This window comes from Anoplopoma fimbria, chromosome 19, assembly GCF_027596085.1.
Source record: "Anoplopoma fimbria isolate UVic2021 breed Golden Eagle Sablefish chromosome 19, Afim_UVic_2022, whole genome shotgun sequence".
NCBI classification, from domain to species: domain Eukaryota; kingdom Metazoa; phylum Chordata; class Actinopteri; order Perciformes; family Anoplopomatidae; genus Anoplopoma; species Anoplopoma fimbria.
In genome coordinates, this window is record NC_072467.1 from 22,880,912 (window position 1) to 22,904,955 (window position 24,044).

Consider the following 24,044-nt stretch of genomic DNA (forward strand, 5'->3'; position numbering starts at 1 on the left):
GATACATGTTGCCACAGTTTTTATGTTGAAATGGCAAATGGACAAAAGTGGCATTATTGTCTCCTTTTAAAAGCTATGCATTCAGATAGAATATGTGTATTTCTGTGGGTCAACATACAGTTAAATACACAGATTGTTGCAGGTATGCAGCATGCCTTTGTCTAAATCGACAAAATGCCTCTTTCTTATCTTTATGTTTTTATTTTCACTCTTCACAGAATCTTACTTTGGGGACAGCTACTGCAGTTTACAAGCCTTCCAAGATGTCTCCACCTTCCACCTGTCACTACAGATCAAGACGAGTCGGCGAAGTGGGCTGCTGTTTCTGGCTGCAGGAATGGAGGACTACCTGTTTCTTGAGCTCCAAAACGGGAAAGTACAGGTGAATGGATATTAAACTGTGGAGGAGGCTTTAATATATTGTCCCAACAACAGAAAATAAATTACAATAAATCTGTAAACTTGAGACTGTATAAGCATAGTTGCATCCCTTTGTTTTGTCATAGTTTACTTGAAAATTACTTGAGAGAAATTGAAATAGAAGCTTAAATATAATCACTGAATTTGCTCATTAGAGGAGGTAAGACAACAACAGCTGTCTTCCAAAACCTACATAACTTTAAAAAAATATTAAGAAAGAATGTCGTCAAATACACAAACAGATTCCTTGCTGTTATTTAAAAAGTGTGTTGTGTTGCTGCTTATCTTTTTTTCCACAGGAGAAGCACGTTTTAGGAAAAACACTTCAATAGTTAGTATTACTTATGTGTTAAAAAAACACAACATGTTAATTTACATACAGATGGATTAAATAATTTTTTAGAGTGCTAAATATGTAAATAAATTCATACGGGTCAAAGCAAAGTCACTTACCAATGCAAGAGGAATATAGCATCTTGTTCTTAGTTGTTTTGGTGATGCATTATAAAAAGCAGTGAAATGTTCAATACATAACAATATGAGATAAATGTAAAAACAAAATTGTAATACTGATTACAAATAAAAATGCAATTTCAGTTGGATAATAACCTCTCAATTAATTTGCTGCAATAATATCCAACTCAACACATGAAGTTGCTCACTTTTGGGCATCTTAGCTGCAAAATATCCAACACATTTGGAATGCATTTCAAAGCTGTACCATAAATTCTGAATAGTGTGACATTAAATGTTGTTTTGAGAGCCATTCAGCTTCAAGACTACAACACATTTCATAGGTGCCATTCTGAAAACAACCAAAACTGATTTGATTATTCTGTTGCTTTCTCTAGTTGTACCACTGGAATGGGAACCGTGACATTTTACATCTATAATTACTTGTTTGACAGCATTGAAAGGCAGCCAAATTAGCATCAGGTGTGCTATCACAGAGATTCATATCGTTTTTCCTCAGAAAGCACAATAGCTCTGCAATTTCATGAGGTGAAATCTCAGGGTGTGTGTAATAAAAGGAAATATTACTTTTATTAGTCTCCTTCATTCTCTTCCTCAGAGTGATATGAGATGCACTGAGCAAATAATAGCCTTATCTGTCATGCATGTGTAAGAATTATGTAATTTAACTTTATTTAAGCAAAAAGCAGCTTTCTGATTTTATCAATTTTAAACTTTTTAGAGCTAGTTCATTTGTATAATATAGCTTAGTCAACACTGTGAGCATACCTGTGGAATTTGGCAGGGGATTGAAGATACACTGCCTATATAATAAATGTTAACATCGAAATGAAATAAAGCTTAAATTTAAGTGTTTTGATGGGGACATTTGTGGATTCAATAGAGTTTCTCATACAGTAAATGCTGACGGGACTGAACGGAACTTGTAGTGTACGTCCATTTTAGGGAAGGCATCCATGCCCATTTGTTCGATAATGAACAAATACACACAAATAAATGCCCCAATACACATGTACAAAATCTGAAATGTAATTGTAAGTTTATTATAATACATTAAATGTTTTTGTTTTCCCTCAGGCACGGATGAACATGGGGGCTGATGAGGTGACACTGTCCTCGACCCAAGGGTTGCAGCTGAACAACCTTCTGGACCACAAAATCTCTCTCACACTGGGCGATGGCAAACTTACCATGATAATTGATGAGCTCTTCCCAACATTTGTTCCTGTGGATGACGACGGCGAACAGCTCAATATAGACATGGGCATTTTGCTTGGAGGAACCGGAGACCTGGATGCTCCCTACATCAGCAATGCCATTCCCCCTTTCCGCGGTTGCATTACTCAGGTCAAATTTGAGTCCCACCAGTTTGATATTCTCAGCACGGCATTTAAGCAATGCCACGACACGAAGGAATCCTGCAGCAGTGAGTTTGAGGCTGGTGATGGGGAGGCAACTAGTTTCAGCACCCCTGATTCCTTTGTGTCCTTCCCCACCTGGAGCGGGGCTAGTGGTGCTCCAAGGGTCTTAGAAATCCTAATGAAAACCACCATTGAGGACGCGTTGTTAGTTTTCCACCCTGGCCAAGAGTCGGACTTCATTTCTGTTGGTGTTGTGAAAGGCTATCTCAAAGGCATGCTGGACCTTGGCAATGGCGTGGAGGTAATAGATAATACCGAGGTGCAGCTGGATGATGATCAGTGGCATAGAGTTAAGGTGCAAGTCAGTCAGGACTCTTTTGTCCTTAATGTAGATAGCCAGTCTGTCTCCCTTCCTCTTGACTCATCACAAAAATTGGACTTGGTTGGAAACTTGTATCTAGGAGGCATACAGGGGAAAATGAAGGATGTCTTTCGTGAGAGCGGGTCTTTAAGTCGTGCAGAAGAGGAAATGACAGCCGAATCCTTCATTGGTTGTTTGGGGGAAATCAAAGTAAATCAGAAGGATAGAAGCCTGCAGGATGCTTTGGTGACCAAAGATGTTCATGTCAAATGTGAAGGAGAGGAATATGACTACTCGAGTTACTATGACACAGACGCAACAACAACTTCTCCTCCCGTTCGCATCCGATATGAGGATGTGGAAATCAACGATCAGCATTGCTACCCAACAGATGACACGCCAGAGATATTTAGAAATGTCACAAAACTTCTTGATGTCACCCCATTGCTTGTGCCTGAAGGTGGGGAAGCTTTACTTTTCATCAGCAACCTAAGTCCTACATTTGACCTCAGTGCTGCAGGAATGCGTCAATCTCAGATAATCTTTACTGTCCAGAATGATCCCTGGTACGGCTTGGTTGACATTAACACTAGTACAAGACGCACCCAAAAGTTCACTCTTCTCGATGTCATCAATAAAAAAATTAAATATATGCATGATGGAAATGAAAGGCATGCAGATCAAGTCCAGCTGCAGGTGGTTGCTGAAAGTAACGACTACCTTCCAGAGTGTTTAAAGACTCCTCAAGAGTATGTCCTCCCAATTGAAATTATTCCAGTCAATGATATACCTCAACTTGGTGGAGGAGAAATCACCATCACAGAAAACGGCAGAACTCGTTTGAGTCCCGGCCTTATCAAAATCACAGATTCTGACACCCGCTGTGATGAATTAGTAGTAACTGTGACCTCAGAGCCTTCCATGGAAGCTGGTTACTTAGAAAACGGTCAGCAGCCAGGAAGAAGCATTTCAGAGTTCACTTGCAGGGAATTAAAAGATGGAAATATCTATTTCATACACAGAGGGGGTAGAGCTACTGGAATTACCTTGGAGGTTTCTGACGGACAGTCAGTGAGCCATTCAACTACTTTTACCTTATCTGTGACTAAGCCACATATGACTATCGTCACCAACACTGGCCTTCTCTTGTCTCAAGGAAGCAACGCCTCCATAGGTGGCCAAAATCTGGCTGTCATCGCTCATCCTCGTAATGGTGATATTCTGTATAACATCACAGAACCTTTGATATTTGGAGAACTACAAATAAGGACAAGTAATGGAATGTACAAGCAGGTTACAACTTTCCATCAATTTGATCTGGATCAAGACCACCTTAGATACGTAAGCACAGACTCGGCTGACCAGGAAGATATTGTGAGCGAGCGGATTCAATTCAACGTCCACCTGGGGCAGTACTCCATCGGGAACAACACCTTCTTGGTCAAGATCATGCCTGCACAAGTGAAAGTTTCTACCCTGGTTCCACTAGAGATGGAGGTAGGTGAAGCGCAAACAATAGGACTCACAGAGCTTCAAGCCGAAGTAAAAGGGAAAAACCCAGATCCACAAACTGTAAAATACATCCTTTTCAAGCCTCCAACACTCGGTAGTCTCCAGTTGTCAGACAGAGAGTTAAATGAGGGAGACATCTTCACACAGAAGGACATTTTGGACAGTACTATTAGCTACGTGGTGCGTGTGCAAAGAGCTGTGGATACTCTAGACCAGTTCCAGTTCAGAGTCCTTGCTGATGATCAGTACTCCCCTCTGTACACCTTTCCCATTACCATCCTCGGCAATGCCGATGCTCCTGTTTTGACCAATGAGAGGCTGGTTGTCTTGCATGGCGGTGAGAATACTCTGAACAAAAACTATCTTTGGATTCATTCTCCAGGTTCTACAGATTTGATGTACCGGGTCACACAGGTGCCAAAGTATGGGCGACTGATAAGGGACTCCCCACCCGGGCAGCCTAGATTTGAGGGGGCGATAAGAGTATTCAGCAACGAAGACCTCCAGGCTGGAAGGCTTATTTACAAGCATGATGGCTCTAAGACAAGCAGTGATGAGTTCCATTTCTCAGCGTTTGATCAAGGAGCAGAAAATGACGATGAGGAAGTAGCGAGTGGAGTTTTCAGAATATCCATCCAATCTAAGAACGAGCATGCTCCTGTGAGGGTTGTGGACAACGTCTTCAACATAGTCCGCCACGGTCAGCGTCTGCTTACAACTGATGTCATCCAGTTTAAAGATGACGACTCAGGTTTCAATGACACACAAATTGTCTACGCTCGTGAGGGAATCCTCTCAGGCAACATCGTCTCAACATCTAATCCTTCACAGCCCCTGTTCCGTTTCACACAAGCCGACCTGCGAGATAAGAACATCCTCTTCATTCACCACGGAGCAGACCGAGAGCGCTTCTCCCTTCAGGTGTCAGATGGCTTCCACAAGACCACCGCGCTGCTTGAGATCCAGGCAGGTGAGCCCTACTTGCGAGTAGTAAACAACACCATCATTGTCATCGACCATGGAAGCACCAAGACCCTTAACACCAGCCTGTTGAGCGCTGACTCCAACATGGACATCAGAGACGACAGTGAGATCAAGTTCCTGGTCATATCGCCACCCAACGACGGCAGGATTATTGTGAGTGGGATTGAGGCTGCAGAGTTCACCCAGGAGGACCTGAAAAAAGGCGTCGTCTCGTATGAGCATAATTATGAAAGTCTTAGATCCAAGGACTCCTTCGGCTTCACCGTCGAAGCAAGAGGACATTCTGAAGAAGGCACATTCAGGATTAAAATATTCAAGCAAGGTTACCTTTCTGAGCCTGAGGTGATAACCAATGAGGTCATCATTTCCTATGAGGGAGAGCACACCATAATCAATCAGGATAACCTCAAGGTAATGTTAACTGCCGCATTACAGTATGTTGAGCAATACTGATTTGTTTTCACTCAACTGGAAGATTTTTATATGTGCTTGAGAGTGTCAGAACACAAATGTATTATTAATTTGCTTGGATGACATTTAATCTATAAAGCACACATTTGTTTTTATTCATCAAGACAGCATTTAATATTTATACAACTTGGCAGTGATTATGTGACAGATTGTCTTTGTTTGGTTTTTTTTGGTTTTTTTCGCTGTGTGAAATAGATCTTTCACATGACTCATGCAAGCATTCTGCCCTGTTTTGTAACCCTGTCTTTAATCTACATTCTAACCACATGAAAGCAGGGCTAAATATGACTGTGCAGTTGCTGCTTTTAATCTAGTTTATGTACTAAATTACAGTCTATTAAGTGTGGAAACAGAGCAGCACAAAGTATCCCCTGAGGAGCTTCCTGAAGCCCACTGTAATTTATAAGATGAGCCTGCCCGCACTTCATCTTGAATGCAATTAATGAAGTTTAAATTTGGGCCCCATTCATAAGAAATTCTCTTTATATATATATCTTGAGTTCTTTCTTTAAAACTTTCATTTCACCAAAGTGCACACATTTTAAATCTGCAGAATTGGCTGGGGAAGAACCTAGACACCTAGTACACATACTCCTGAAATATGTATTGAACAAATCCTTGACAGAATGGCCTTTACGACGGGGAAATATTGACTTGGCTTCCGCAAACTTTCCCAATGTATGTCCTTACTATGAAATGGAAAGATCTTCCGAAATGCAAGCATGGCTGTTAAACATTCCCCGGCTTCAGGCTCCAGAGAGTTTATTATAACCTTCTCAGTGGGATGACCATAAATCTGCCTGCCTGTAAATCTCCAGCATGACTTTAAATATTACCAAATGTCAAAATATGTCTTTTTTAAAGTTTTATAGAGTCACAGTGTTCTAATTGGATACTATAAGATTATACTTCTATTATAATTGTACCATCAGGTGTAAACTGCACTTTAGTTGACAGTTGCCTATATTGATAAGTATTATACAACAAATGAATGTAGTACACTAATATTAACTTAAAATACTGTTCCTGTAATAGGAAATAAGAATAGGCATCCAACTCCAGATGTCTATTTGAGACACCAACGCCAAATAATAACTTTTGTTTTATTTGTTGATTTGTTTTTCCAACTTTTTTGGCCAGAAAACGTTATCATTGCACAACACACAGATCACTACAAAAAAAAGACATGAAATATTTAGACGTGAGATAATTAATTAACAGTATGTATCTTTGCCTTTTAGGTGGACCAAGCTGATATTCTTCCTACAGAAATGGTGTTCACCATTAAAGAGCCTCCTCGTCTCGGCCACGTGGTCAAACTGACAAACAGCTCGGACAGCACAGCCTCGCCTGTCCTCAACTACATTCACTCCTTCACTCAGGAGGACATTGATCAGGGACGCATTCTCTATGTGTCTGCATCCATCCAGGTTTATTGTCATTTCATTTATTCTGCTGCATTGTAGTAAATCAGAAGTGGCAGCTTCTTCTTTTTCATATTCACACTGATAATAAAATCAGACAAAAAACAACCACAGCCTCTGATGAATCTAAGGCACAAGGTCTATTTTTAGTATATCAATAACTTATTTGAACATCCATCTCTTTCAGGGCAATGACGCTTTCAAAGTTGATGTCAGCAATGGTTTTAATACCGTGGAGGACCTGCAGATCTCTGTGAACATCGTGCCCCGGCTCATTCCCATCCAGACCTTCAACTTTACATTGAAGGAAGGCCTCAATAGGGCAATTGACGCAGAGATTGTTAACATCTCACACCCCTTCTACACCTCAGAAAACATCGACTTTGTTGTGGAAGAGGCACCGCAGCACGGGGAGATCCGTTTCCTGGATGGAGACGAAATCACCTACTTCTCATGGGATGAGGTACGTAATGAGATGATGAGGAAACAGAGAAATTAGGACTTCAGATACATATTTCAACAAAAAAAATATCAACAATGATCACTAAATTATTCAAACAATACTATAATTTTTCTTGCACCTTTGGTTTAAACTTCTGTATGATCACTTCGCTATGATCAAGTCTCAAAGTTTTTTTAATCAACAATCAATTAAGTTTCATTGCTCGCCAATATGGTAGCACTCCATGCTACTGATATGTTAGTGGTTTGATTAACCGCTATAATGAGGAAGGTCATCGGCTATTTCCCTAATGATCCAGCTCTTCTCTTTTTAAGCAATATTTTGAAGTACTATATTCTTGTGCATGCAAGTATCATTTTACATAAATCCATTCAATTTGCATACATGCCGGGGATAATTCTGACATACCAGCATCATCAGAAATTACTTTAGCAATACCTATGGATATATAATCATCTTAAACCTTTTGAAATTGAACATTTTGGTTTCTTGCTGTTTTCAAAGTTTCGTGCTAAATTCAGCCATTTTTTTTGCCCAGCCTATGGGTGGAAGCATGTAAAATAAAATGCAGGGCTTTTTATTTACCAAATGGTTGGTTTCACCTAATGGTTGGTTTCACCAAATGGTTGGCATATGTGTACCACATGCTTTGCCTCCAGTGCAAATTTTAAAGGATTTAGTAGATTTGATTAACCATTTCCTCAAAGGATATGGATTGTGAAAACATGAATATAGATTCTTATATATTTGTCAGTCTGGAACCAAAAATTTCCCAGAACACCCCAAAAAAAACAATAATCCCTACTTCATCCTGCCTAAATAATTCCAGGGAGTATTTGATCTTCCTGTCAAGACGAGATCACGATGTCTGTTCAGCAGGATTACCACACTAAGGCTTCACCATTAAACTTCTCCCCGGTTCCTTCTCAGTGCTGTCTTGGATTTGTTGTGTTGTACCAGACAGAAAGACGAGGGAGCTGCTGCAGCACAGCTATCTGGTCTCTCTCGTGTGGTTTGGAGGCCCCAGCTTTAGGAAAATATTAAGAATGCATCAGTATAGTTCCCACTGAAAAATAACCCTCATGCATTCTGAATGGACCACATAGTTTACTGGAGCTAGTTAGACACATGTCTTATAGCTCCTGCATCTTGCCCAGGTCTCCCTCTACTCCTCTCTACTGAAGCATTGTGGAAAAACTGACGATGCCTTTGGACCGCCTGAAGCCAAAGTAAACTGGCCCAGTATATTCCTATAATAATGTGTGAGTGCACACTAGCGTCCCGCGCTTTGCTACTGCCAGACTCACTCATACTGTCTCTCAAAGATCCCAGTGTGCAACTCAAATGGATCTAGTGCGTAGCAACGGTTACATTGGCAGCGGAGAGGCTAAAATGAACATAGATATCATATGCCACTGCGGAAATGTCACAGAGAAAAAGAAGCTTTACTTTACACTGCTTTTTTATGTTCGCTCTACGTGTTTTTCTGTGTTCTTTTACTGTTATACACAGAGAATCAAACAGTCTGGTCTCCCAAATGAGAACCACATTGAAGTCAGTGCAGCATTTTAACCAGACCGTAATAGTTTCTAAATTGAAGTTGGATGTGTGTGCTTTTTTGTGTTCAAGGTTTCCCCTCCCCCCCTATGTTTAATGCTGATTGGACACGGGACTAACTGATGTGTGTTGTCATTTTGCGATAAAGTCACTAGCTTAGGTAGTTCACTGTTGTTTTTTAAGTGCAAAGTAACATCGTTGCTGTGTATTGAGAAAAACTGAGTGTGTTGGAGAGTGTCAACATGAACACCAACCACATGAATGTAAGTCACTCTACTGTATGTTCCATGTGGCCCACATGTTTCCCATTAGAATAGAATCAGTCTCAGACAATGTAAGGCCTTTTTCTATCCCAAGGCTATGACTATGATTTACTCCTACTTTGAACAATCAAGTCATGAACACATTCAGTAACATATGCAAAGTTGAGTGGGATCCAACTTAAGGAAATATAGGCAATCTGAAACACTTTGCTCAGATACACCTTGGATTTAATCAGGTTCAGCTCTCCATCGGGTCCCAATTAGGTCCTCAATCTGTGGAAACCTATTAAAGTCAACAAAAGCAACTTTGTTACAAAATGTTTTGAGGTCCTCTACGGTTTATATTACTCACTTTCCAAAATACAGTAGAAACAAAGATATTTTTAAATCAAATCAAATAATTTTGATTTGATTTAAAAACACCTGCGTCAGTCTCTCTCTTAGTAAATCTGAAGGCCACATGTCCAACACCCAGCCACTGTTTATTGTCCCAGCAAGCAGACTGATTGTCTCGCTGACTTTACCCCGATCAGTAATGATGATGGGGGTTGTTATTCCAGAAGGATGCCCGTCATATGGGATCCATTTGGCACTTCCTGCTCTCTGAAGCGGGTCCTCAAATTCACAGCGGCTTTACTGGCTTTTGTCAAGACAAGGTTCCAACTGTCCTCTTCGCAGAGGAGGATCCGGAGTCTCTGTAAATTTGTCAGATTAAACTGTCACTTATTTGATCCAGATTGGACTACAGGACTGAGAAACAAGAACTCAGGGTGCCAGGGGCTTAGATTCCCTCTTCTGTATGCAGAAAGTCAACAGAGTCGGCTTGGCTCGGCCGCAGGTGCTGTTTTCCGTCTAGCTCACTTGACACAGGATGACTGATTCTTTTGTGCATCTGGTTTCCCCTCAAGGTCTTGTCCCACATGTTAGATTCTCCTTGTTCATGTGCTGCTGCCAGACTTTAAGACCTGATTATAGCCTTTATCTCAAAACTTTAAAAACATATATTATCTGTTTAGGGCAACAAAGGATATTGTGTTACTTTTCTGTTTAAAATGTTTATAAAAGTTGTAGTCTCCAAACCACAGCTGAAATAATTAGATTCACTCTGTAAAATTGTATTCCACCTCTTAGGCCCATCCAGCCTCTCCCTATTTCATGATGTTTCCTACCATTCAGGTCTGATTTAGAATTGAGTGACAACTGGTTCCTTTTTGTGTCTTCCCCAGCTAAAACTTGGACGCGTCTACTACATGCATGACAGCACCGAGAGCACGGAGGACAGTTTTACACTCTCTGCCACGGCTTATGATATTGACCGGCGGAGCCTCCCCGTCACCATCTCGGTGACTGTCATACCAGTCAACGACGAGCCGCCAAAACTGACACGCAACACAGGACTGGAGGTAATGTTTTGCTCTTTGAAAAGTGCATTTGCTGATACTTTCAGCTGTCCTCCAACATACTCTACGGTAAACGTTGCTGCTGTTGGAAAATCTTGTAAAAAGTAAACTTTCAGTTTGTGGGATACCTTTTTATTTTCCCTTTAGCACATTTAAACTGATGAGAATTCAAGCTGACCACAAGCGTCACTTTGTTTGAGGGAAGGAAAGAACAAACTTTTTATTGCGACCTTTCTAAACAAGGGAGTATTTTATACTAAGAAGAGGAAAGTGTGGAGAAAATAACTTGCTTCCCTACAGGTTCATGTCAGTTCAAGTTTATTTCACGTTACCTTTTGCTTATTTTTGCTTATATTTCTCCTCTATGATGTGTTTTTCTTTTTCTCCTGCAAAATGCCTGAAAGAAGAACTAGTCCAACGTGCATGTGATTGACAGGCTGTAGGTGTTCCCACCTGCTGCAGACTTTGCATGATTTGTTCAATGCCCAAGACACACAAAATATGAAAGAAAGGCAGATAAATGTTTTATAATGGTAAATAAGATTCTGACTTGTTGAAAAGAGGTCGATTTATTTAAAAAAAGACTAACTTATAGTGTTATAAGCTTTACTGCTTTAGTTTGATTATCTGACAAAATGTATGCATTTAGTTTATTACTGCTAATTTAGAATCCCAAGATGTACAAAAGGAACATCTTCCATTAGAAGCTCAAAACAATATAAAATCATGGTTTTAAGAATGAATGAACTCTGAACTCTGAATGAACTTGAACTGCAGTTATAGTCCACTGTCATGAATCCTGTATGAAGTGAGAATTAAAGTCACTTCATGCTGCAAGTACAACGCATGCAGTGAATTTTTACTTAGACGCTGAAGGCTACTGACCTCACAGAGGATGACGCACGCTGCATCAGTTCAGCAGTGGCCTCCACAGCATATTTGTTTTTTTATAAACAGCCATAAAGTATAAGTGAATTAGCATATTCTCAGCTTGTCTGCTCCAAAATGTTGCAAATGAATCACGTACCAAAGAGTCCTACCAAAGAGGACAGTGATTCACTACTGGATGCAGTTTTATACAGCATCTGTATGCAATAAAATGCAGTCTCAAATTTGCTTATATCTCAGTTTGCACTTTAGTATTAATATAAATTACCTTTAATTATTCCTGTATCTGAAATAATAAAACTTCCATACTTTCAAAATTTATAAAATAATGAGGTTTTAAAATAAGCTATTTCTGATTTGGAAACATATTTCAGTCTGTTTTAGGTAATATCTTCTGATTTATGGTTGTCTTTTTATACAATATAACTTTGTACCACTCTAACTGGAGAGTATTAATTTACACAATGGGAGTACACAATCAGATTTTAAATATTGCCTTTCCCTAATTACCATAGTCTTACCATAGTCTTATCATGTTTATTTAAAATCAGCTTTTAAAGGGGAAATATCGTTCTCATTTTCAGGTTCATCATTGTGCTTTGGGTTGCTTATTGAGCATGTTTAAATGCTTTAATATTCAAAAAACACATCATGTTTCTTATACCATCTGTCTGAATATCTCTGTATCCACCCTCGGTCTGAAACGCTCTGTTTTTAGCGCCTGTCTCTTTAAGGCCCCCCCTCCCAAAAAAGCCTAGTCTCCTCTAATTGGCTTGCAAGGAAAACTATGGCGCACCTTTGATTTAAAAGTATGTTGGAATTAATAGATGAGTTCATTCTGATGACTTTTAGCCTCCAATCCGCATGTTCACTGAAATAGACAACGTTTCATCCCTTGTTGGATCTGTCAGTTTAAAAGTGGAAGCCACACTCTATATCAAAGGGTCGATGACTGGTGACAGGAGTGGTTAACCATCCGACACACGCAGGGTGATAAACATCTCAAAACAAGTCCACACTGAAAGCTCTATCAAAATGCTCAATCTATCATACCCCAAAAGTGGAATTACAGAGAAAATAATACATTAAAGAGACTTCGAATGTATCCAAAATAATAAGTTACGTGAAAGTAACCCCTTTACGTAATAAAAAGTAAGAGTTTACAGTCATCATTTTGATTTCCAATAGCTTTCAAGTGTTGGACTGTGTCCCACTGCACTGTTACATTTCCTCCATTGTGGATAGATCTCACATATATTTCCTCTCTAACTAATAACACACCATTCGTATATAATTTCACCACAACAATTACCGTTTGATGCACATAGAAAGATGTTCATTTAATACCATCTTTATTTATTCTCATATACAGTAGTTTTAGAGTGTGTTTGGGACAAGCTTTCTAACTAACTAAGCCGGGAGAGATGAAAAAGTTTTGAAGGATCAATTAAGTAGATTCTACTGTAATAGTAGGCAGGCAGTTGGAAAAAGCCAGCAGTAATCAGCTCACAGAGCTGGAAACCAACTGTGTCATTCAGCCCTCCCTGCTCTGCCTGCGGCTCCGCGTCTCCCTGGCAACCTGTATTTTTGGAAAACCAGGATGGTCGACGAGACCACGGCTTTCTGGCAGAGTGCATCCAATCCCTGCGCCTCCTCTGCTGCGGCTGCAGAATGTAACATAATGATATGTGGACGTCTCCCCGCACACACAGAGCCAGGGCTGGACCAGCGAGCGGCACTTGGCTTGATTTAAAGCAGGAAGTGTGCGTGTGTGAGTGTGTCTGTAGTGACCTCTCCAGCAGATGATCAGACATGATGACGAACACGGCCGTGATCGGGCTCTGTTCAAGCTCACCGTTGATCCCAGTTGGCCCGGTCTATAGGATGCAGCTGGTCTCCATTAGGGTTTACACTCGTCTCCGTCTGGTTGTCTGGTTCTGCTTGACTTTGTGTCTTAAAAGAATTGCGCTAGTTGCGCAAAATAGCTGGCTCAGTCTATCTATCTATCTATCTATCTATCTATCTATCTATCTATCTATCTATCTATCTATCTATCTATCTATCTATCTATCTATCTATCTATCTATCTATCTATCTATGTATTGCCTGCTCTCCTCAAGTCTCTCACATTTTTGCAGAATTATATAGCTCCATTGATAAACTATCATCTGTCTTTGTTGTTGCCTTTACTTCACCACTCCCCAGTATAGAGTTAGAAAACACTCCGGTGTCCCCCTGTACTTCCAAATCAGCCAATATTTCCGGATGCCCAGGCAGCGTGGGACACCGCTTCAGACATCTGGCGCCCCTCAGAGTCTCCAACATTTAAAAGATGGTGGTATCCTGTTGAGTCATCAGCCAACTAAGTCATTCGCCTATGGCAGATTCTTCATTACTGACTCCAAATGAAATATCAGCCATTGTGTCCAATCAAATTGAATTTGCAGCCCATCCTCCTAGGTGCTAAGTGCATTGATTGTTATATAAACCATCAATTTGCAGGGCCATTTTCAGATTAGCTGCCCTAGATTGCCTGGTGCCTCGCTGGAGTGTAGAGCAGGCTGTTGGGTCCATCTAGTGTCAGGGATTGGGTTTTGCAGTGTAAAAAAAAAAAAAAAGGAATAAGAATTTGTGGGCATGGCAGATACTTGAAACTAGGGATGTGACCTAATTTAATGAAAATAGAATATTGAAACGTTTTTATAAATCGAGAAGGCTGTAAACTGTGCTTTCTGTTTTGGAACTATTTTGTAAATTCTGTAAATGTATTGAACCAGATATTGCTAAAAGCTCATTTTCATCTGTAATCCCTGGGTGTAGTGCTGAGCAGGTTACAGAGACAAAAGATCAGTTGTATCAAAACACCTTCTTAAAAGCTGATACAATAAAACACCAATCTAAGAAACAAAACGAAAATGAACAACCACCATGGAACAGAAAAAGCACAATACTAAATTCCCAGTAGGGAGCACACTGTCAGTATCAGTGTTGATTGGCTCAATGAATACAGAACTTAATGTCCTTCAACCAAGTTTTTCTATTTCTTCCATTGAAAGTTGCATTTCAGCACAATAGGTAATCAGTGTTGCCTACATGGTGATTATTATCATTCTCAGCATGAACATCACAAGCAAGTGTAATCATTTGTGTCAAAAATAACTCTCAGCTACTCAGACATATTCATCCTGTCTTTTGTTTAAAAAAATGCATAGTTGATTTTTAAATGCATTGTCATTTATAATAACAACTGATAAAGAACTTATAATGTAACTCTGCAGGTATTTATATTTATTTGCCTTTAGATTGAATGTAAATTAATAATTGACAAATGATCTGCACAAAAACAATTCAAAGATTGAAATAGATGTCAGTTGCGACGTGCTCTAAACAGAAAAATTCTAAACGTATGTCTCTCTGATTTAGCCTATTGTGCAGTCTCCAGAAAATGAAGTCATTAACTGCTGTTGAAAATGCCTGTTCCAGACAGACCGTTCCTTTATATTAAGAAAGAAGAAGAGAAGGGTATTGGATTCTGTTCATTAGAATTAGATTGAGAACTTCTCCGGAGCTGCTATTTATACCTCACATTTCTCACCAGATGGAGAGTCAGAGTTCCTTTTGTGCTCGAAGTACATGCTCAGAACTTGTTGGGGCTTATAAGTGCTGACCCGGAAAATGCTTTTTCATTTCATATATCCGGAACAATTTGCTGCATTCCCTTAATATTACATAAAGAGTAACTTACTGTAACGCCCCCTGAGAATCTTGTTTTTTCTGACCTTCAACGGTTTGACTTTTCACCTTCCGGCAGTGATGTACAGGTGTTCTTCAGAGTCATATGACATCACGGCTGGAAGTGGTTACAGTTGCTACAGAGCACACTTCTGACCACACCCAACTACTCCCAACATGGATGCTGAGTGTTGGCAAAGGAAGCAGGCTTGAATCTGTTAACCGGATGTAAGAGCAACAAGCTGCTTTTCAGCCATTTTTTTTACTTACTCTCTTCCAGGAATCTGCGATTTTTTTAAATTTAAACCATGGTAAAGCTGACTAGAAGCTTTTTTCTTGACGCTGTGGTGTTATAGGAGCAATGAAGACCATGTTTTCTGTTGCCTCTTGAAAGGAGATTGTTCCTACCCTCAGTCTTCTACAGCTCCTGCTCTGTGTGGTGGGAGAGGGATGCTCCTTAATGTTGATAAATTGGCCAGGTGGGTGGCGCAGTTATCAGCTAAGTCATCTCTGCATATCATATCGCGTCCTCGCGTCTCTCTCTATAAGGAGGGGGATAAAACAGGAGGGAAGGCAAAGCATCTGTTTCGCTTATGGTGCAATAGTGGGTGTCCTGCCTTAAGGAAAACAGATTCACTTCCGCCCATAGCTGAGTCCAGATTTGGCTCCAGTTGTTTAATACATTCTCATTTCAATTCGTCACTTACTGACGCTTTGTCGCATCCCTTGGCATCGCTTTCGAATGCAATGGGTAGCCCAGCGCACGGTTAAAGTCATCACATGGTTGACGTTAACAAAAACTCTGACTTAGGATTTGCCAACAAAACCACTTAGGTAGGTTAAGGAAAAACATCATGGTTGGGCTTTAAAATAAGAAGGTGGACTAAGTAAAAAGTAAACAATGTTACATAAGTACGGAAAATGCATCATAAAAAAAAACGTAACTTTGGGACACAAACAATGGTCTCCTGCATGAAAGTCCTGTGTTTGTTTGACACATCCCCTTCCCTCCAATCTACTCTGTGTCGTTTTTTCATTCTTTATACTATGTCATCACTTTTTCCGATCGTCTAATAATGTGACGGATGGGTTCATTGCATCACATACAGACACTAACGGGTGCCTTGTGTGTCGGTTTCAGACGTCGATCGGCGTAGCAAAGTGTCGACATATGACTCCCTGGAAATGAGAACGAGCTGAATTGTTTAGGTTCAGTCTCCCGGGTGTGCTCCCGGACAAACTATCAGTTTCTGCTCTATGAGATGTAAACTGCCTCGAGCAGGAAGGGATTCTCCAAGGCCTGATATCACAGGTTCTCTGCAGGCTTCAACAGCAGAGTGGATAAAATGCTACCCTGTTTGTTAATGCTGGCTGGTATGATGCTGCTGTCAGTTCTACAAAATATCCTTCTAACCTAGCAGTGGCTTTAAGTGATGCAGAACAAACATTTCCAGTAGGATGATGTGATTCTCTTCCTGTGAAGGTAAAACGCCACCTCCACCACGCAGGTTACCCCCATTCTGTCATGGAAGTGTCTGACACATGAAAGGTTATTGTCCCCAGAGGTAACAAGTCTCTGCGGGTGTCTCGTTTGCAGCAATCCCAGTGGAACCTGCTGACATCTGGTATCAATCTTTCACAAATTCCAGAAAAACTCTTTTGATACAGGTGATAGACTTTAGGAGGTTGCAGCTGGGGTCCCTGCTGTCTGCAAATGCAAACAGAAAATCCCCTGGAATCCCCTCCAAGCTGATAATCCAAAATTTAGCTGCTTACCTCCAAACATCAGCACCTCTGCTCTACACATCCTGGCACCTAAGGCGGCCAAGTAAGCATTTACAGTGAATGACTAAAGTCAGTGTGAAACAAGGCTAAATACACATTTGTTTACGGGTGTTTAAATCATGATGGAACAACTGAAACAGGTAATTCGGGCGTCTCAAAATGTACCTTTCAAACAGATTTAGTCCGGTTAATTTTAAAGTCTGGACATACTTTAACCTGTAAATCAGTGCTCATCCTGCCTGTCACATTATATATTATAAATAGTCACATTTGAATATCTATTTTTAGCTGGAAAGCAAAGCGACTGATTTACTGCTACATCCAACCAGAGTGGTTTGCATATTGTCTATGTTACTTATGTGTCTATTTTATGCAAACTCAGTGTAGACACAAATGAAATTCAGAGACTTTCAGACAGGAAAGGAGAAGCTACTTTCAATTATCTCTGCAGGCGCAATACAAGACCACGCTTCAGCAGAAATTCTGCAATGAACACAAACAGTACTGTTAATTCCGCTTAAACTCAAACCCTATTTGTTTGCAGAGTCATAACAAGTCATAACATTTCTCATTTGAAAGGAGCAAAGACGCAATATACCAGCAACAAAAAACACAAAGTGTGTTACGGGGGATTATGGCTTTGAACTGTTGATGCTGTGTCGCGGTGATAAATCTTTGATGGAGTGTCAAACTGAATCGGAGGAGCAGCAGGGAAACTAAATGATACACATTTGTTGTATTAAAGCAGTCTAGATGGGTTAAAAATACCACTGATGACGCAGAGGACTGAAAGAGACAGCAATTGTGTTGGTTTCACAACAACTCCGGAACATAAAGAATGAAGTCTCAGAGAATTTAACTCACCTTGGAAGTGTGAAAAAAGGAGGGATGTCTTTACAGACCAACACTTTGGTCAAAAATGGAATACCTCAATAACTATCCACTGAAAGCTCGCCCTAAAGCACTAAATCACAGAAGAAAATAGCTGTAGTTAATGTAGGATATGTATTCTGGCTTGCTTTTATTATTGGGTGTTGTATTTTAATGGAGACTGAATATGTAGGCAATGTGACATCACACAAAGGTGTAGCACAGCTTTGATAACAGCAGAAACAGCAGCAATATTTTCTACAATTTAACGTCATTTTTAAATTGTTTGTGTTTTTTAAGCAGCTTAACTCTTGCAGCAACATTAATCTTTAGAGAAATCTACATAAAAGAGGTAGAGGTATTTCTTTTTTTCTCAACGGGCAATAATCTCAGTAGACCAGAATGCAACACAGCTGTTACACAGGTTGTTTTGACATAAAGTTTCTGGCTCTCATGCTTAATCTATGTTCTCTTTCTTATTTAACTCTTTACTAAAAAAATGCACCAATAAGTAAATACATGGATGATAAGTGCTTGTACGTGGCATACATAGCATAAATTCATCTCTATATATAACTCGGCTCTGGGTGATTGACACCTAAAGCTTTTAAATCCTCGACTGAATCTTCCACTCTCCTCATCCTCCCGCCGGAAGGCTTCTCACTCTTCATCCTGAGTCTTGAGAAAGAGAGAGGTATCAGAGGGCGAATGGCTTTCCGGATCGATATGTGCCTCTTACTGCACGGCACCCTCGGCTCAGTCTCCCAGCTGATTCAAGCTATTTAAGAATGTCTTTCTGGGGATCTGGCCCATTTCTTTCAATTAATGCTCCTTTCAGCCAGCCGACCATTAGAAGTCCATTACAGCCCATCCACCCAGGGAGAGTCGTTCAGCATGCGATGCTGTGCTCCATCTTCTGATAACAGGAGCGTCTAGACTGCCAAAGAGAAATAATTAACCTTTGAAACTGTTTCTTTGGGGGTGACTGTTTGTAGGACTGCTTTTGTACTTATTTTATTTTTATTTCATAATTTGTTTTCTTCCTTTTGGTTGGTTTCCTATTGTCTGTTTCTGTTTCTTCTCAAATTACTTTAGAAAAACATAACTAATTAATATACAGCATCATATTGTCTTTTATACAAAAAGCAATCTCTAATCATTTTCAAATAAACTCCTGACCCCTTGTATAACCTTAAATTACTTTGAATTACATTCCTCCAAACATAACTCAGACTGGGTAATATGTGGTGTCTTTTCATCTCAGTTTTTAACTCTCTCTCTCTCCCTCTCTCTCTGTCTTTGATGTGCTTCAGGTTCTTGCTGGAGAGGAAGCTGATATCACCTCCAGCATGCTGAGCACTGAGGACGCCGACACTCCTGCAGAGGAACTGGTTTACAACGTCGAGGTGCCAACCAGTGGGATGGTGGCGTTGAAAGAGGCGCCCGAAGAGGGCATCCTAAATTTCACACAGGCTCACATAAACAAAGGGGAGGTCATCTTCATTCACGAGGGTGAGGCCACTAAAAAAATGCTTTTCTTAAAAGTATATTGAAAATAAGTCAGCGTCTATCTTGGACTGCTGGTATTACAACATCGTTTTTTTAACTTATGATGTTCTACACAAGTGTCTGAGAAGAAGTCACACAAGACAGTAAACTTACCTGAGAGTAAACTGTATTTGTACCTATCTTGTGCCAAATAAAAGCTTTATAATATGAATTGAGATATAAGAGGAATGACCAGTATGACCAGTATAAACCACCTCCAAACTCTTCAACTCTTCCAGGTGAGGAGTCTGGTGGTTTCAGTTTCACAGTGACAGACGGCGAGCACACATCTCCTCTCTACCAATTTGTTGTCACAGCCAGGCCTCTCACCATCACCATGGTAACGCAGGAGGAGCTCATGGTATTTCCAGGTAAGATGTCAAAGAAATCCTTCAGAGTTTAAGCCCCTGGAGACAGCAGTGATTGGGGGATTGTGAAGGATTGGAGCGGTCAATAGTTCATCCCAATCATATCTGCAAATAATAACAAGTCCTTTTTTAATCATTGAAGTTTGTTTGTGTCTATTTCAGACATACAAAACATGGTCAAAGAGAAAAATGAAATTAAAATGATGTTCAGTTTGTCCAATGTTTTAGGAGGATTTTTCTAAAACACAACAATTGTTTATGTGGCATGAAGATAACAAAAACATAAACAAATTTGCTTTCTCAAGATTCTCCAGACAGTTATTTTAAAGATATCTGGAAACATTTAAAAATGTTCGAGTAGGATATGTAAAGGTAGAAGTCAAAAAGCCAGAAAACACACTAGCTATATGGTATCTATGCTAAAATGAGCCACTACAAGCTACGTTCCATAACAGACAAAGGAAGGTTAGAAAACCTGAAGTGTTTTGAATTCAACAAGGGTGCATTTCAATCATTCCATTTCATCAATAAGGATGATTGTCTTCTTCTTGCATCTTACAAAAAAGACATAGTCTTGCTTTAAGGGCACAATGAGTAGGATTTGTCTTTGAATTTTTGTACACAACATTCAAAAATGACCCCTCCTCAACGGTGTGTGACCAGCGTTGGAAAGCCAACCCTAGATCCGCACCAGTTCCAAATTATTTTATGTTTTTTTTAAGCTTACTGCACCAATTCCGTAGCTTCCATCTTGGAAGCACATTGACAATAAGGCACCTAGTCGCTTAAATTTTATAGCATTTGACGCCCAAAAAACTTCCTATAAACACAACAAAATAAGAAAGTACAGGCATAGGTAGATCAAGACAGCCTCACACACTTCCAGCGGGTCAGTCGAGGCTTGATCTAAAATATTCCAATGCATCAAAGATAGATTTTTTTGTCTCAAGTAAATACTTTTTGAGTGGATAAAAGAAATCATAAATTCTCCAGATTAAACATTTGACAAGTGAAACACTTCATGAGCACAAGTGTCAGCACAGACAATAACCTTAACCTCTATTCTCAATAAACTTTACTTTTACGAATGATAAAGGAGACGAGTTGTCAATTTTTTTGAAAGCATATCATTTTCAGAATGAAACTCTCGCCATAAGGAAACTCTTCTGCACAGTAATGTGCATGAATCACCGTAAACGCTAAAGTTTTGGGCAATTCTAGACTCTGATTCATTTTACAAGCTCAACAACACTTCCAAGAGGCAATTTTCCACAGTACTCAGAGGACTATGTGTGTGTGTGTGTGTGTGTGTGTGTGTGTGTGTGTGTGTGTGTGTGTGTGTGTGTGTGTGTGTGTGTGTGTGTGTGTGTGTGTGTGTGTGTGTGTGTGTTTTCACAGGAACAAGGCAGTCTATCACGAGTGCCAATCTGGGGGCTGTGACCAATGAGGATGGCAATGAGATAAGCTACTCTCTTATCCGCCCACCTCGTTTGGGAAGACTGATCCTGGCCAATGACAGGAACCAGTATGAGGAAATTACCCGCTTCTCACAAACACAGGTAATTACTTTTGTGCGTGTGTAATGCTAAATGTGTGTATTTCTTGAATATATTTCCTTTAGGAGACATTTAACCAATTTCCCCTGAACCGTTCATAAAACGAATGGGCTACATTTGCCTTTAATGATTATTATAAATAATTAGTTACGGTAAAAAGTAAAACATTAAAACAGATTAAAAAATATAGAATTGCCAGGAAGAGCAAAGGAAAAAGCCTAGTTTGATGGAATGTTTCTTTAATAATCTGTTACATAAGCCGGCTCTGTTAGGGCAACTATTACTCATTTTCTTCTTGTTAAATAAATCCTCTCCTCTTTCAGATTGAGCTATCCTATTAATGGTAGGTTTCTTTTATAAAGCACTCTTAGCTGTTCATGGCACTCCCGTTCTCTTCTGCAGAGACCATCAGACAGACATATGAGAAGATATAATTCCACTTTTATGCATAAAAGTGCAGTTAATCCTCCTTTCAGCACAAACTGGTGCTGAAGATCTCACCGCTCTCCTAGAGGTGCAAATTAAGTTATTTAAATTCCAGTGGTTGCAGCTCTTGACTTGTCTGAATACTTTTAAAGAGCTGCTCAGAATTTTTTATCAGCATCGACTTTTATTTTACAGTAGAAACTATACTATACTATAAAATTGATTCTAAAGCTCACTCAATCTACACCAGACAGTTTAGTGTTTGTGACTATTGGTTTAACATACACTGTGGTAGATTTCCATAAGACAATGTTTTCCTAAATTAAGTTTTGTACTGAACATCTACAGACTGTCTATTACTGCAGTTCATGTTCTATATGTATATGAGGCAACAAAATGTTCCTCTTCTTCACCAGCAGGGGGCATTGTTGCATTTGACTGTGGCATTGAGATGTTTAGGGTCAGCATTAGCTTACATGTGCGTCCATGCTAATAAAGTTTTTTGAGTTTTTACCCATGGTGATTTTTAATGTATGTTAAGACTGCTCAACTGTAGTCTTGCATTTAATTGCATTAAGGTCAAATAAATAAATCTCTCTGTCAAAACTACTGAAGGTAGTGGACAGAGTTGGAAAAAGTTTAAATAGTAACTGTGGTCACAGGCAATTTATTACAACATTTTATTTATTTTACCAGCACATTTAGCAAAGTATCCTTAAAGTAAGTAGAAATATTCAGATTACATGCAAGAAAAAGAACAGAATATTCCAGGTATCCTGAGCCCTGGAGTATACTTAAAGGCCTTAGGTTTTTAATGGTATACACCTATTGTTTTTCACAAAATCCTTAATTGTAATTTTTTTTTATTTTTTTTTTTACTTATTGTCTGTAAAGCAAAGAGGCAGTTCTATTTCAGTGTACTCAAATTGCATGACCAAATTTCAGGATTAAGTTTAAAAAAGATAAATCGAAACAACTTGATCTTGTAGCAGCACTGCACATGCACCATATACGCCCAGTGTTTGTCTGCCATGGTGGCAGTGTGTTCTCGTCTCTGGCTGATTTCCATTGCTGACATCTGACTGTGCTTGGATGAGCATGAGAACAAACTCTTTCCCTGCCAGCTGCTCTGTTTCGAGCGTGACAGACATTTTAACACTACGTCAAGCTGAAAACATGATTTGACGATTTTATTTATTCAGCGCTGCGTTTGCGTGTGCATGCATGAATGCTTTGCTTGCTTGTGGGTGTGTGTCTGTAAGAGAAGAGTTGAGTTTAGGACACAGAGTGACCTCAGAGAGCAAACACAGGCCGTCACATTCCAGTTACCAAACCCGGATCCCAGTACAGCCCAGCCAAACCACCGCTGCACTCATTTGAGCTCCCATTTTACTGTGGCTCTTACAAACGTCATAGGGAGAAAGGGCAAGAAAACATTTTCTAACTAAAGTGTCTTAGTCTTCCAAATCACTCAAGTCGAAACAAATAAAAAATGATTGACAAGTAGTCAAAAATCAAGCTGATATTGATAAATAAAATCCTTTAGTTGATGATTTAGTAGTGAGTTAAATGGTTGTATTTATTTTATTTTATCTTTTTTTCCCTATATGATCAACTGATTTGCTTACTCTCCACTCCATGAGGTGAAACTTTTGTTTTGAACATCTCATCATCTTCTGATTTTGTTTCCTATGACACACAGCTGGAGTCAGGAGTGGTCTACTATGAGCACCAGATACCTGCGGAGCCTTTTTGGGTGGTGAGGGACTCCGTAGAGCTAACTCTGTCATCCCAACCAGCTCCTGATGTCCGTCACATCCTGCCCATCACTGTCTCTTACTTTGCTGCTCACAGCAACATCTCCTCACAGCTATGGAAGAACAAAGGTACAATACAATATCAATATCTAAATAAATATGTAAATTAACTTTTTTTTCAATTTATTTTTCAATTTAATTCACAAAGGAGATCTGGCCAAAAAATAAAACACTCCAGAAAGGACAAACAATCGCCAAACACACAATGAAGAGACTGATTTTAGCTCAAATAAAGTGGTTGCATGACTTTAAATACAGCATGGCTTTAACACAATTCTATTTATTGTATAACGATTTATAGAGATTTAAATGCAGAGATAAGTGGCCAAGCCTGTAAAGCACCATTAGTAGGCTCCACCTTAAA

At 39.7% G+C, this 24,044-nt stretch overlaps 1 protein-coding gene across 1 annotated transcript in view; it reads left to right on the top strand.

The window, feature by feature from the left end:
• The window catches only part of cspg4 (chondroitin sulfate proteoglycan 4), a 66,858-nt gene that overhangs the window by 37,004 nt on the left and 5,810 nt on the right, over positions 1 to 24,044 (top strand). The window contains exons 2-10 of the mRNA XM_054620408.1: positions 219 to 382; positions 1,972 to 5,523; positions 6,825 to 7,013; positions 7,195 to 7,470; positions 10,517 to 10,693; positions 19,279 to 19,477; positions 19,753 to 19,884; positions 21,280 to 21,440; positions 23,566 to 23,749. Coding sequence (XP_054476383.1) covers positions 219 to 382; positions 1,972 to 5,523; positions 6,825 to 7,013; positions 7,195 to 7,470; positions 10,517 to 10,693; positions 19,279 to 19,477; positions 19,753 to 19,884; positions 21,280 to 21,440; positions 23,566 to 23,749 — 5,034 coding nt within the window. The remainder of the gene's footprint in view (positions 1 to 218; positions 383 to 1,971; positions 5,524 to 6,824; positions 7,014 to 7,194; positions 7,471 to 10,516; positions 10,694 to 19,278; positions 19,478 to 19,752; positions 19,885 to 21,279; positions 21,441 to 23,565; positions 23,750 to 24,044) is intronic.